We start from the raw sequence: 16,066 nt of genomic DNA, 5'->3' as shown, positions 1-16,066 counted from the left end.
CCTTGGCATCACCATTTTCAAGTTATTTCCAGAATCTGATAACTTCTGATTTGTTTCACCGTCATCAACTTTCTTCTTGATTATTGCAATTACTTGTGACTAGTGTCCCTGCTTCCACAACTGACCTCCTATAGTTCTTCATTCAAAAGGATAGTGTTCTCACTGAAAACATTAAGTCATATCATTATCACTCCCATGATTAACACTTCTCTATCACATTCTCATATTCATTCAGACAAAAAAAAAAATACCCCACAACCTTTAAATGTATTTAGGACTCCAGATGATCTTAACCGTAATTACACCAACTTCTCTTACCTCTTTTAACCCTTCTTAATTTTACAACAAACACTACTATTCTCCTTGCTGCTTCATGCACATTCTTATCTTAGAGGTTCCTGCCATTCCCTCAGACAAAGCACTCTCCAGATATCTCCATGACTTTCTCCTTGAACACTGCTGATTTCTATTCAAATGTCACCTAATGAGTGACTTCCCTTGTATATTATATACACTAAAACCTTCCCACTATCCTGATACTATCAAGTGCTTTGCTTCACTTCTCTATTTTCATTAATTATCACTTAATATGTGCTTATTTTACAGTGCCCCCCCAACTAGAATGTAAGCTCTGTGAGGGTAAAGACTGTTTGAATATCCAATACTATAACCTAAACTCTTGTTTAGCATGCATTCTTCTATAATTTTTTATTCTTTAATTTAAGTACAATTGACACACAATAGTATATTAGTTTTAAGCATACTACATAATAGTTTAACAACTGTATATGATTTGCTATGCTCAACACAAGTGTAGGTACCTTCTGTCACCATGCAATGCTGTTATAATACCTTTTGTTCTATTCTCTGTCTAGTACCTTTTATTCCCATGTGATATTCATTCCAAAATGAGAAGACCACATCTCCCACTCACTTTGCTCATTTTGTCCAGCCTCTATATTCCTCCCACCCTGGTGTACTGTTGGTACAAATGTAAACTGACCTAGCCACTGTAGAAATAATATGGAGCCTTTTCAAAAAATTAAAAATAGACATACCATATGATTCAATAATTTCATTACTGGCTAATTTGAAAAGATATGTGTACCTCTATGTTTATGGCAGCATTATTTACTACAGGCAAGATATAGAAGCAGCTCAAGTATCATTGAAAGATGAATGAATAAAGATTTCATATATATGTATATATATGTGTAAACAAACACAAACGTGCGCGCGCGCGCGCACACACACACACACACACTATGAAGTATTACCTAGCCATATAAAGTATGAAATCTTGTCATTTGTGGCAATATTGGTGGAACTAGAAGGTATGCTAAGTGAAGTAATCCAGAGAGAAAAAGACAAAATACCATATGATTTCAATTATATGTGAACTCTAAAAAACAAAACAAATGAAAAAACAAACAACAAAACGCAGAATCAGACCTATAAACCCAAATCTGAAAACTAGCATTTGGCATATAAAAAACAATAAATAGTTGTTAATGGAATAAATGGAATGTGTGTGTATTATATATATATATATACATATACATATACATATATATATATAAAATCATCCCCAATGTCTACAATGCATTTGAATTAATCTTTAAGAATTAGGTAAAATCNACCAAATGTTTAAAACAGAATTAATACCAATTCTTCTCAAGCTATTACAAGAAATAGAAATCGAAGGAAAACTTCTGGACACATTTTATGAAGCCAGCATCACTCTGATTCCCAAGTCAGACATAGATCCAGCAACAAAAAGGGAACTACAGGCCAATATCCTTGATGAATACGGATGCAAAAATCCTCAACANCCAATAATGAAGCAACAGAAAGAGAAATCAAGAAACTGATCCCATTCACAACTGCACCAAAAAAAACATAAAATACCTAAGAATAAACCTAACCTAGCATACTAGAGATCTGTATGATGAAAACTATAGAAAACTAATGAAGGAAATTGAAGAAGACACAAAGAAATGGACAAACATTCTGNGAGGAGAAAGCAGGAAACAACCTCCTTGACCTCCACTGCAGCAATTTCTTACTTGACACATCCCCAAAAACAAGGGAATAAAGAGCAAAAATAAACTATTGGGGCCTCACCAATNATATGAACAGACACTTCTCCAAAGAGGACATCCAGATGGCCAACAGACACATTAAATGATGCTCAACATCCCTCCTCATTAGGGAAATAAAATCAAAACCACACTGAGATACCACGTCATGCCAGTCAGAGGGGCTAAAATGAGCAAATCAGAGGACTCTAGATGCTGGTGAGGATTTGGAGAAACAGGCACCCTCCTACGCTGTTGGTGGGAATGTAAACCGGTGCAGCCCCTCTGGAAAACGTGNCATGAGAGACTCCTGAATGCTGAGAACAAACTGAGAACTGATGGGTGTGGGGGGAGGGGGGAGATGGGCATGGAGGAGGGCACTTGTGGGGATGAGCACTGGGTGTTATATGGAAACCAACTTGACAATAAACTACTTGTAAAAAAAAAACCAATTAGGTCAAAATCAATTTTGTCAATTATACGTCAATAAAGCTGAAAATAACATTTCTTGCTGTAAGAAATTTGTCTTCTTATCTAAGCAAGATAGAATACCATATTTAGAAAGAATCTGCATGTCTCATGTTTTAAATCATTTATATTAATTACCCCTTTATAGGTTTTTTTTCCATTGTCCATATTCTCAATGCAGAAAATGAAGTTTCTGACACTGCCAGTGTGCTGCTAGAATAGCATTGTTTTACTCCTTTAGAAGCACTGACTTCCAGTATTTACTTCAGTAGTTTGGATATAATTGTGCATATCACAAAGCTGAGTGTTCTTATTAGAAAATCCAAGGCTTAGCACATAATTTGCAGAATTTCATTATAGAAATTTGTCATAATTTCCATTTTAGCAAGGCATCAAATGTCAAGACATTTATACAAATTTTTCTCCTTTCACATTTTAATTAAGTTGTAGAGCAATTGATGTTAGTTCAGCCAATTTAAGACCTAAAACTTTAGTATATTATTAAAATCCTTTCCACTAAAAACTGTAACAATAACACACTGAATAAGAGATACGGCATTTATTTAATTATATGCACAATTCTAATTACATGTTAGATAATCAACAGGATGGATACTGATAGTGAAAGGGTGTATTATAATGAGATGTTATAATGTACACTGGCTGGATGGAATCAGGAAATCATACTATACTCCCAAATCTGTGACTTTCTAGAATATAATGCTGACCAAGTCACTTATTCTGTCTCACTGGGAAAATGAGGGTACAAGGCAAGATCATTATTATCATCTTTCTGAGCTCTAAAGTTTGGTGATCATGAGAACACTGATGATCAGAAGAATGCCATAAAATGTTAGATATTAACTTAAAATATTTTAAACATAAACTAGGATAAAGGCTAAAATGGACATGATGTCTTTCAATGACCCTTTCTCCAAAAAAAATACTTCTGATCTGTAGGTGTTTTTGTTACTTTCATTTAATCCCATTTAATTTCCACTAAATTGATTGTTGGATATGGCTTTAGGGGGTGACTGCCAAACCTGGGTGACTAAAAGTCTTTGAAGAACACTTCAAAATTCTGATTCCGGATCCCCGTCATGAATTACTTAATCAAAATCTCCTGGAACAATGGCTGAGAATGTGGAGTTTTCTTTTAAAAAATGTGTTTATATACAGCTTGGGTAATAAAGGCTTGAAAAATTTTGACAAGATTCTAGCCCTCCCACAACAGATTTATATACTGTATTCACTAGGCTTTTGCATAGGGGAAAAACAAAGTAGAAGAAAATAAGAAAATAAAAGTGCGATCCTTGCTATACAGAATAACAGATCCTTAATTACAGAAGCTTAGGACATTTGAACACACTTTGGAGTTAATATCTACAAATGGGAAGATTTGTGTACTATTCCCACAAACTGAGCCATGTAGACTGCCATCTTTCTAAATACAAGCTCTCTTTATTAATCAGCATAGGAGAACTTGTGTGTGTGTGTGTGTTTAACAGAAGTATAGTTTTTAACATTCAACTAAAATATGTACCTCTATACAATTTTAAAATGCAATCTTCTTTTTTTTAATAGTTTATTGTCAAGTTGGTTTCCATATAATACCCAGTGCTCATCCCCAGAAGTGCCTTCTAAAATGATCAACTATTAACCACTTGAAGTTACTGTAGGCCATGTTAATGTACTACTACATGTGCAAAACTTCCTTTTCCTATATGTTTATTGTTTTGTTATGTTTTTATATTATTAGCAAAGCATTAACACATGTCACGCTACTCCTATAAATACATTTTATATTGAGATACAAAACAATTAAAGTGGTCGCCTATTAAATTTGGGTTCAGTATTGAAAGCCCTTGGTAGGTACCATATAATTCAATTTTAAACAAAGGGTAAAAAAGCAGGAATCTGGAGGCTATGTTTGAATCTACTATAACAAATGAAGAGTGCCTTGGAGCAGCTGGGAAGCAGATAGCAAGGCCAAAACCAGTTTTTAATCACATGTATGAAAGTCACAAGTTGAAACAAACTATCTAGACCCTCATTCTGCCACAACTTTCCCTCCTAAGCCTAGCCTGAGGCCCAAACTACCAAGAAGTACAGGCACATTCTACAACATTCTATATTTACTAGTTCATAAAGGACTCAAATTGTAACTAGCCCAGACTCTCTACCTTGAGGCATATCGTTAGAAAAAAATTCAAAATATGCACCTCCTTAATCACAATAAAGTGGGAACGTTCCAAATGTTAAATAATGGATTATTAATATATTATGGTATAAATTCATCCCCAAATATTATGTGACTTTAATGATATTTCAAAAAAGTAATTAATTGGAAGAACAGTCACGATTTAATAACTGGAGAGATACAAAGTTATAAAACAATACAGGTAATATTGTAGCATTTGGTAAAACTATGTACATAAAGATATCAAAATGACAGTAACAATGGTGACCACTGGATAATGATAATCTAGATATTTTTTTCCCCTTTGCCCTAAATGGAATTTCTAATTATCCCATATTGGGCATCCATTTATTTTATAAGAAGAAAAAAACACTATATATATAAATATATTATTTATGTATATATAGTTATACATATATATATATGTATGTATTTTGAAAAAATGTATAGGGGCCCCCTGGGTGGCTCAGTGAGTTGATATCAGACTTCAGCTGAGGTCATGATATCGAAGTCCATGAGTTCGAGGTACACAACAGGCTCACGCTCACTGCTGTCAACTCAGAGCCCACTTCAGATCCTCTGTCCCCCTCACTCTCTGCTCCTCCCCCACTCACACTCTCTCAAAAATAAATAAATAACACTAAATAAGTACATAAATACATAAATAGTATAGGGTCACCATTTGTAACTTAAAATACGTATGGGTTCATACGTAACATTCTTCCTGGCACTTCCCCTTCTATACTGATTTAATTTGCATTTTTTAGTCATCCTCCCCATTAGATTTCATGTTCCTCTGAAGGAAGGAGGTCTTATCTTATATAACTCAGTAGCCAATGCACCAACTGTCACAATACAGGCAGTAAATAAATACAAGATAAACAAAACCACAAAAGAAAATTAAAATGTATTTGTTTATATCAAGAAATAATACATTTAATAACTTTTAGAGATTCAGACATTAATTTAATTTCCTAATCTTAGAGCTTTACCTTCCTACTTAAGGGGCAAATGAACATATGAATGAATATAGGATCAAAGAAGCATAAAGTTGAAAATAACCCTCATTTGTTTATAATTTCGTCTTTACTAGTGTTGATTCAAAAAGTTCCTCAACTTTATATTGTTTTAAGATAAAGCTTATGAAAAGAAATAGATTTTAGAGTAACTAATGCCAAAAAATTAACATAATATGCAGAAGTTAAAAAATTAAAACCATGGAAACAAGCCTAAAAATAGCGTACAAACCAAGCAAATAAACTTAAAATTGTTAAATATAAATGCATTTCTTCAAGCACTTTAATTTGTCATGGCCAAGAAAACAAAACCCTTTATCTTCTTCTCCATTAGCATATTATACAGGTGAATTACCCAGATATATATATATATATCTTGTTTCTATGCTTCTGTTGTTTCAGTTTCATAATTCCTCAACTTACTGTACTTGGCAAAGAGTGACTAATTCCTGTTAAAATAGCCAAAGGAATAAACAGGATTTCTTTGATATGTAGAAGCTATGCCTAAGGCATTATCTCTTTGAATCTAGAAGCAACAGGGACAAAAAAAAAGAGGGAATGAGAGATAGAGGAGAGAAATCAGTTGAATATTAGCAGCAATTTCATGAAACTTTTCATGAAATTTATTCCTTGCAGTGGAAGAAATTCTTCAAGAAAAATCTCTGTATGAACACCAGCTTTCTCAATATATTTAGAATGTTTAAACACAAGTTTTATCTCTGGGAAGTTTATTATCAAAAATGAGGCTGGTAAAGTAAATAAAGACTTAAAAGTTAGCTCTCACCATTTTTAACAGTTTACTAACTATAATCCCTCACTCCTCCACCCACCCCCATACACACATTGGGTACTTGGCTGTTCCACTTAAATGAGTAGAACAAAATTTGATTGCTGGGAAAATACCTTACTTCCAGTCCATAATGAATCATGTCTATTACTTTTGTGGTTCTGCATATACCTTTGTTTAAATAAGAGTATTTTTTTTCTTTCATCGGGAATATTTGGATTTTCATTTTCTGTTAAAAGGAGTCTGAGAGGGGGCATTATTTTTAATTAAGTCCATACTGGTCAGAAAGAAAGCATCCTGATTTTTGCCAAGTTCACTCAATTCTGTTTGTGTCCTGCTCACCCTCTGGTAGACATCTCCACCAGGTAGTTATTTCGCATTCCAGCCCGGCTGGTGCTCCAGCTACTTTCTAACTCGTGCTCCTTCCTCACAACTGGTGCCCTGATTCCTACTCTCTGACTCCGTTACCAAGAGCAATCGCAATTTAATGCGGGAAGAATCTATTCAACTACAGCTCTACATCCTAGGACTGTGTAATATACCACTCAGGCAGTTAGAATGATATGAAGTAAGTTCTTCGGACATGAACTGGGACCTCATTCTTTATACATTTTTTTAAGGTTTTATTTAAATTCCAGTTAGTTAACATAGAGTATAATATTTGTTTCAAGTATACAATAGAGTGATTCAGAACTTCCATACAATGCCCGGAGCTCATCACAGCAGGTGCACGCCTTAATCCCCATCACCTATTGGATCCCTCTCCCCAGCCACCTCCCCTCTGGTAACATCAGTCTGTTCTCTGTAGGTAAGAGTCTGTTTCTGGTTTTGTCTCTCTCTCTTCTTATTTTTCTTTTTCCTTTGCTCATTTGTTTTGTTGCTTAAATTCCACATGTGACTGAAATCATGTGATATTTATCTTTCTCTGGCTGATTTATTTGCTTAGCATTAACGCCCTACCCTCTAGGTCCACCCATGTTGAGTTTTCTCTCTGGGCCCACACTATGAAATTACTAATCTCTGTAATCTCTTAATATTGGACTATATAAAAGAGTACCAGTTTCTATAAGTAAACTCACATCCAAATTATACCTGTAGTTTTCTTTCCTTTTTTCTTCTTTTTTGCCTCAGAAATATTTGGAAAGGTTTATTTAAATGTTTTGTGTTCCCTTTTAACCAACTACCAACAAGAGAAAAATAAATTACTGCTATTCCAAACATGAGTGTGGCTTCAGAGGGCGTAGGCATGCATGTTAAGAGTTGGGCAGTGTCTGCCTCTCCGGGCTGCTCTCCCCGGCCCTGCCACACAGGGGTTGGATGGGGAGTCCCAGCAGTTCACTCCTTCCTGGGCCCTAGAATGAGTGAGTGAGCAAACCCCGCCCCCTCCATCCTTTAGAGAAGGACTTGGTTTCCCCTGCAGGTAGGGACATGAGCATGGTAGAGCCTGGTGGTTCCAGAGGTGGGAGGAGAGGGAAGATCACTCTTAGTGATTTCCATTTGAGTCAGAAAATTGCTACACCTCTTGAATGTTGTCTTAGCTATCAAAGATAACCTGGTATTTTTATATTATCCTGAGATATTTACTCAGAAGAGTAATAACACATAATTTCCCCAAAGCCCCTCAAATTAAAACACATTTTAATTCCAGGCTAAAAACCTCTTTTAACATTATATTGCCTTTAGTTCCAATTGTATATTTTTGTTCTCTTTATATTTATGATTGTTTATTATTATTAAGGTGTTTTCTTTCATTTGAATTCCAGTATAGTTAATATACGGTGTTAAAGTAGTTTCAAGTGTACAATATAGTGATTCAGCAATTTTATACACTGTAATGCTCATAAATTATGAGTTTTAATAAGAGCACATGCAGTTGAACAGCCTTTATCCAAGTTCCTTTATTTTTGTTCAGTCTTCATTAATACCTCTGTTACTCATTTTGAATTTAAATGTAAACTATACAAATAATCTATTTATTGACTAATTTAGTGTTTAATTATTGAGTATCCTAACTTTTGATAGTGACACCAAAATTGAAGTCATTAATGTAACCATGAAAAAAAAATAAGGAAAAACATATCTTACTGTAGAATAATCTTTTAGGTCTTATCAGTAATCTACAGAGATACTATTTTATATAGCTAGCTTAAAAAGAAATAACAATTTTACATGAAACCAAATTTTGGCTAATTAAAAAAATAAAACCATGAAACTAGTACATTAATTTTGTTCCTTACCAGTAACTTAAATTGTGTGAGTTGTTAAGGGGAGAAAAAAAACACCCTACCCTCCTACTTGCTTAATTATACCAAGTCTGCTTGCTTGATTACACTCACATTCAAAGCAATTTTGTTCATTTTATGAAAACTGAATTCTAATTTTCCTGCATTGTTTAGTTAAAACAGTCTTCTATGTAAACTGCTCCTTATTAATCCTCAGTATGACAATGTTTCCCTTTTAATAAACATTATCAATTATTTCATGTTTTTTTTCCCTTGTATGTACTTTTAGTATCACCAATTTTAATAAGAACTTCATTTAATCAGCTTTTTAAAAACCTATCACTGGCCAGGGTTACAAGTTTGTGGTTTGCCCTACTTGGAAAACTAAATCTTTAATATTATGAAACTTTTATACAGGAAGATCACCAGTGAAGCTTCTCAGTAGCCATTCTTGTCAAAATATCCCTGGAATACTAATATGGCCTTAAATCCTAATTCTCTTTATTTTAATGACCACATTTATTAAATGAACTCAACAAATTGAAACCAAGAGCCCAGGACAAAACACATACAGTTCAGAACATGTAGACTTCCATAAAATCCAACGGGGTTGTTTTCTTAGAACTAACCATTGTAAGATTCTCCTAAGGGGGAAATGAGCATTTTTGTAATCTATTATTTTATGAAATCTCAAATTTGCATAATGTTAATACACACAAATATATAGAATGTTTCATCTTTACAAAAATCAACCATTTGTGTAGGAATTCGATTTGGGCAGAGCTGACACTCAAAAACTTATTGGAACTTCCTTTTCCCTTGGTTTCTTTGCCACTGTTTTATCTTCCTTTTGTTGCTAGGCTTGCTGTTTCATTTACTACCTTAGCTCATCTTTCAGATCTTTAAATGTAGGTGTTCCTTAAGGTCTGATATTTATTACTTTTTTCTTCTCTTTAAATCTGTTTTTCCCATCTCTCAGAGGTGCAGCTAATTTCTGAAAAATACTTGCTCTAGCTCTTTCTCCTGAGAGTTAGCTCCTCATTTCAGCTTCCCACATTCAACTTATTTCCACAGCCAATTCAGATTCATTTGCAATAAGGAGACAAGGATGTCAGTTATGGTGTGGCCAAAACGCTGTCAGTACAGTAGTCAATGCAGGCAGCTGTGAAAGTTAATGACAATTGTGTGAACATCATATTAAGTAAAAGAAGAACTGGGGCTGACAGTAATACTGTAGGAATCAGCAGACACAGGCAATTGTTAGGCATGATGGCTATTCAGATAAAAAAGTGGTTAAGGCAGGGGCGCCTGGGTGGCTTAGTCGGTTAAGCGCCCGACTTTCGCTTAGGTCATGATCTCGCGGTTCGTGGGTTCGAGCCCCACGTCGGGCTCTGTGCTGACTGCTAGCTCAGAGCCTGGAGCCTATTTCAGAGTCTGTATCTCCCTCTCTCTCTGACCCTCCCCTGCTCACGCTGTCTCTCTCTCTCTCTCTCCTAGAAATTAAAAAAAAAAAAAAAGTGGTTAAGGCCTATAATAAAGACATGATTTGACTGTTATACTAAGGATAAATGAAGTAAGAGAGAAAATCAGCAAAATCTTAAGAATTATCCTTCAGTGGTGTTATGGGCTGAATTGTGTCCCCCTAAAATTTATATTGAAGCCCTAAACCCTAGTCCAGAAATTCAGAATATGAATTTTGGGTTGCCCCAGAATAGAAGAACTGTTGCTCAGACTAAAGCAAACTCTCAAGTGACCTCTATAACCCTCTTAACTAGTCTCACCCATCTTCTACACTGTTATAATAGTGATCTGTTAAAATATAAATCCACCTATGATACCCTCCTGGTGAAAAGCTTCCAGTCATTTTTCTGATCCAAGGGGATACAATTCATGCTACACAGAGCCTTCTGTTACGGCTTAGAATACCATCCTTAATAAGGACCTTAGGGCATCTTCCAGCCCCATTTGCTCACATGTCACCTTATGTTACAGTGTTATCAAACCGCTGGAAGTTTCCTGATCTTGTCGGGTTGTTTCATTTCTCCATGACACTGTGTGTGCTCCTCACTTTGCCAATAAGTCCTTTTCTTTCACTATTTTCCCTTCAGTGCTTCTGACTGTCTCTTTCCAGATTTCTTCAGGTAAATTTTTAAGTCTTAGCATAGCTCCTACCAAACACAGTACATCAGAATAACAGACTACACATGCTTTGATACAGGATATTTTAGCTCTATGTGCCCTGAACCTGGCACACAGTAATTTCACAATTCACCCTGAACTCATTCAGAATTACCTATCAGAATTAGTCACATATCCATTTTATTGTGAAAATATATACTCAAGAACTCTACGGCAAACAATTATTTAATATTCATTACTCACCATATTTATGGGATCAACTGGTCCAATGCTGTTTACATAAACATCAGTTTCAATTACTGTAGGCCTCACTGCAAAGTAACAACACAAAGCGTGGTCAAAGATAAGATCAGAGGTTGTGTTAAATAAATCTTAGCTTTAAATAAATCTTCATCAATAATATATCCATCATTTAAATAATAAAACATTCCTCATTAGAAAATGAAGAAATATAGCCCATTACAAAAACACAAACACCTTTTTTGTTTACAAATCAATTATGTATGTAAATATAACACTTTTAACTAAAAAAATTTAATGAACAACCTAAAAATGTTATAAATATTTAAATCATCCATTAAAATTAAGGAAGTTAATTCAATAAAAATTGCTAGATAATTTTCTCTCTGTAATATCATAGGATTTTAGAATCTGAATGGATATTAGAAGCTAAATATAATGCAGCCTTACTAAATGCATATCAGCGGTGTACCAGTAAACGTTTAACAGCTTTGCTCCCATAGTGGGTGGGGAGGAAGCCCTGATTTGTAGTTCTTGCTGATATCCGTGGGTGACTATTCCTAAAAAGGCTGGGATTTAAGGATACCAATGTGAAGTCCCAGAAAGCAGACTGGGGACAATATCAAGTAGCGATTGTGAGCCAATATAAGGATGTCCTAGCATACAATGGGACCTGAAGTACAGTTATGAGGATTAAAGAGATAATGTCAGTTTTAAAGCATCTACCTTCAGGTCTGAGTCTTCTGGGGAGCGTCATAAATATTTGTTACTTCTTTCTCCCTTGTTAACAGCATTCCTTTAGGTTGTTTAAGTTGGCTCCAGAGTTAGGTGTATTTTTATCTAACTTTCATAGAGTATGTGGTAGAAATGTCACTATAGATTTCATCAGTTGTGTTTCATACATAACCATTTCTGTCTTTCCAGTTAGCCTTAAGTGGTATATACTGCGTATCACTGTTTTTATATTATATCAAAATGTGTAGTGCAGGTCAGCCTTTTAAATGCTATCAAATGACATGATTAAATAAACACCTGCAATACCACCATATTTGATTATGCTTTTTTGTTTGCCATGAACAATATTTTAACATGGTTTCTTTTATTCCCCCTATGCCATCAAATAAAATATAAAGGGTTTATTTATTGATTTAGCAAATACTTGTTGAGGGGTGAATGTAAAGGATTCACAAAGTAGATAAGAAAAAAAATATTTCAAAAAGAAAACCTATCAGATACCTCACAGAGATTTAAATAGAGATGATGCAAACAAAACAGAAAACCCATTTTGTAGACTGAAAGTCTCTATACCAAAGTAGCATGTTTAGTAATATTTATGCAATTCCCCTTGATAAATTTTATCTGATTTCTCATTTCTGGCCTAATATTTATCATTCTTACAATTCAGACACTATGTTCAACCTGACAGGACACACCTCTGCCTCTAAACATAGCTGAGTCAGTCGTCGGAGTCTCTATCCGGCCCCAAGTCACCGGTCTTGGAAAACTCCAACCTAGAGGATCTCCCACGCTAGCAAGATAATGGAATACTTGAGGCATTTTGAAAAAACAGTGCCTATAGAATTTTAAAACAATATTAAATTTTACCTTTTGTGATTAAAAAATAAACTACAGTTGGAAAAACATAATAACATTTAAATAGTTTGTTTTTCCTCAAATAAAGATATTATTACATGGCATACATTTTTTCTTAGCTAGAAAGATAAATGAGTTTTGCTGAAAGTAGGTTTAGTATGCAAAACTATAGGTCTGTAGACATGTACAATACATGACAAAGTACTTCAATCTGCTACCCAATAATTAAATTTCTTAAATAAAAGTAGGTCATATGATTTATAGAAGGCTTTATAACTTAGGCTGATGACTTCTAAGATGATTTGCTTTAACTATTTGCCATTTATTTTTGGCTGTGAAATGAAGCCAATAAATATCATATAAAATTAAGATAATTTTATATATATTTACGGAATGGATTTTATGAAAGCCAATTAATAAAATATAGGTTTATTAGTTCCATATGTAAGTATATTTATTGTCAGTTAAAGCAATTAAGTGCAATGTGCAAGTCTTGTTTAATTAGGTTTTATTTTTCAGTTCATCTGATAAATCAACAAACACTGAATATCACTTTACTGCATGATAGTAAGGGCTGAACATTGTCTATGCCAAGAAATAAATGATTCTTGGAGACTTTTCTATATACAAGGCATAATTTTAACGTTTACACTATAGAACATTTTAGATTTGAGTGATCTATCTCGGTTTCCTCATATCAATATTTCCTTAGCCAATTATAAGACAAATATATGTATACTAGAAAAGTATTAATTCTTGCATAAGGACATGATCCACACAGAAATATTTCATGGGCAACATAAAGCAAGCTTATCTGGAATGGGACAAATGAGGAGTCACATTTAGTGAGTCCAATCTAGAACATGGTTATTGATGAAGAAATCTGATAAATAACTTAATAAATATATGTTAGCAAACCAGGAGGATTTTTAAAGTTATTACATATTCTATTTTATAACTTTGAGTTGACCGTATTTCATCTAGTTCTTTAAACTTCAGGCCAAAAACGTGAGGAAGAATAAGCCTGAAAGTGGACTCAAATACTTCAGATTAATTTTGAAACTACCACGAGAGATTATATGCTTTAAAATATACAGTAAAGAGGAAAACAACAGAAATCTGCATTGTTCCTTAATGACTCATTACCACTTTGATTGCCTCATACTAAGAACAATACTTGTGGGTGAAATCATTTAAAATATAGGCTTCTTGGTAGAGTAAATAGTTTTCTTAGCACAATGATTTTCTCAGTCCAAAGTTTGTTCAATTACAGGGGTGATATTAAAAAAAAATATCATTATTTCCATTCAATCATTTAAAAAAGAAAACTAAAAGGACATTGTCATTCTAGTCTCTTTAAACGATCTTTAGAAACTGGCCATAGCCTATGTTCAATTTTTCAACACACATGGAGATGAGAGCTCTCCTTTTTGTGACAACGTAACAATGACTGAAGAAAACATGTACTCCCATAGCAAATTACATTTTTCATAGATGGAAAGCAGGTATAAATGACAGTGGATTATTTTTGCAAAGCCTCTCTCTGCGTTGTGATACTAAGTATCTCACTAGAATACAGCAGAAACTCTCAGTGGGAGTGAATATATGGAAAAAATGGACATTTTGGGCACCTTAAAGAAAGTGCAGAGAATAGTATGAAGAAGCAAAAGAAAAAAGAATTTAAAAAGAAGAAAGAAGTGAGGTCAATGAAATTTCCACATTCAGCTTCCACATAGTTAAGACAAAACGGAATTTCTACAGTTGACAAAGCCAACTGTAGAAATGGATAATCAGTTTGTAATCAGAAGATATAAAATAAAATGGATTTAAAAATATTTTCTTCATTATTATTTTTAATCATGCTTTCTTGGATGACATATTCAAACAAAGATATCTTTAATAGACTGTGTAGCTTCTGGGTTACTTTTTTATATTAATTCAGATAAATAAATTAATTAAGGTTAATTACAAATTATTTCTGGTCAATTAAAAACTCTAATGCTAGAACATAAGTTTAATGGTCTTTTCCATTAAAAAAAGAAATAAACCCATTGATTCATATGATACCATTATAACACACTAACTCTGAAATAACCATAACTAGTGTTTTTCTTGCCACAGAGTACACAGCAGGAGTTTTCAACACAAAGATATCACATTTAGGTCCAGATATAATTTCCAGGACTTGCTAACAAAGAAAAGTCAACTAGCACTCACCATTTCCCTCTGCAGGTTACATATGGACACATAGGTATTTAGATACGTGTGGATAAAAAGGTACATATGGATAAATAAGCACTTAAGTGTAGTCTAATACCTTAGACAGCAATACTTACACAGTAATCCAGAAAAGATACTAACACAATTTTGCATAGAAAAAAATGCCCACCAGGAACACTTCAGCAGTCAAGTCATTTATTACATATACAGGTAAAATGCTACTTTGCCTACTTAAATATAAATTAATCAAATTGAAATAAAGTAAAAATGTATTCTCTTAGCCAAACTAATGATATTTCAGTACTCAATAGCCAATAACCAATTTAAGTATTCAATACACATATAGGATAATTTAAATATATATTTAATTATCTATTTTAATATAACTTAATTTGTATATATTTAAGCAAATATATGTATAATATGTATATCTGCAGTTAAACATCTCTGTAGGCACCAGACTTAGCAACCTGCTCCTGCTCCTATACCTGACCAGGGTAAAAGAAAGAGAGGAGCCGTGGGTTCTAGAGAGAGAAAAGCAGTGGGGTATCTGCACATCCACTCTTTAATGTGTCTAGGATATTTTAATTTCTTGTGGGCGTAATTCACATCAAAAGAAGTTGACTGGGCTAGAAGGATCTCTCCAGGTTTTTGACCCAAGAAAGTTGTGCACCAGCAGCACATATCTCATATCTGTTGATGGAAGGGCTCAGGCTGGTGCAAGGTAGAACCATCTAGTTTTCCCAGGTCAAAGAAGTAAGCAGTATAAAATGCCTATGAACAAGCAACAGAATACAATCCTACCCTCCTACTCATACAAGTTGTTACTTATACAAATGCCTCTCAAAGGACATCAAAGGCCAGATGGGATTTGCCTGAAATGAAGTAGAAACGAACAAGACAAAGGTTTCAACTGCACCCAATAAAATGAACACAAAGACCATCCCTCTTGGTAGCTCCTGGTTGTTCCCATCACTAGGAACCTCAAACACTTAAGCAGGTGGAATAAAGAGCAGATCAGACCTACTCACCACCTCACCCCACCAAGTCCCTCTCTAGTGGCACTTGTCTACCCCATGACCTGGGAGAGTGAAAGCATTGAT

The 16,066-nt window shown here is 34.2% G+C and overlaps 1 protein-coding gene across 1 annotated transcript in view; it reads right to left on the bottom strand.

Annotated features, from left to right (window-relative positions):
• Positions 1 to 16,066, bottom strand: part of GABRG1 (gamma-aminobutyric acid type A receptor subunit gamma1) — a 68,353-nt gene that overhangs the window by 33,847 nt on the left and 18,440 nt on the right. The window contains exon 3 of the mRNA XM_077757827.1: positions 11,154 to 11,221. Within this exon, the coding sequence (XP_077613953.1) occupies positions 11,154 to 11,221 (68 nt within the window). The remainder of the gene's footprint in view (positions 1 to 11,153; positions 11,222 to 16,066) is intronic.

The sequence above is a fragment of the Crocuta crocuta genome, unplaced genomic scaffold, assembly GCF_008692635.1.
Source record: "Crocuta crocuta isolate KB4526 unplaced genomic scaffold, BGI_CrCroc_1.0 scaffold282, whole genome shotgun sequence".
Lineage (NCBI taxonomy): Eukaryota > Metazoa > Chordata > Mammalia > Carnivora > Hyaenidae > Crocuta > Crocuta crocuta.
This window is presented reverse-complemented; position numbering and strand designations above follow the sequence as displayed.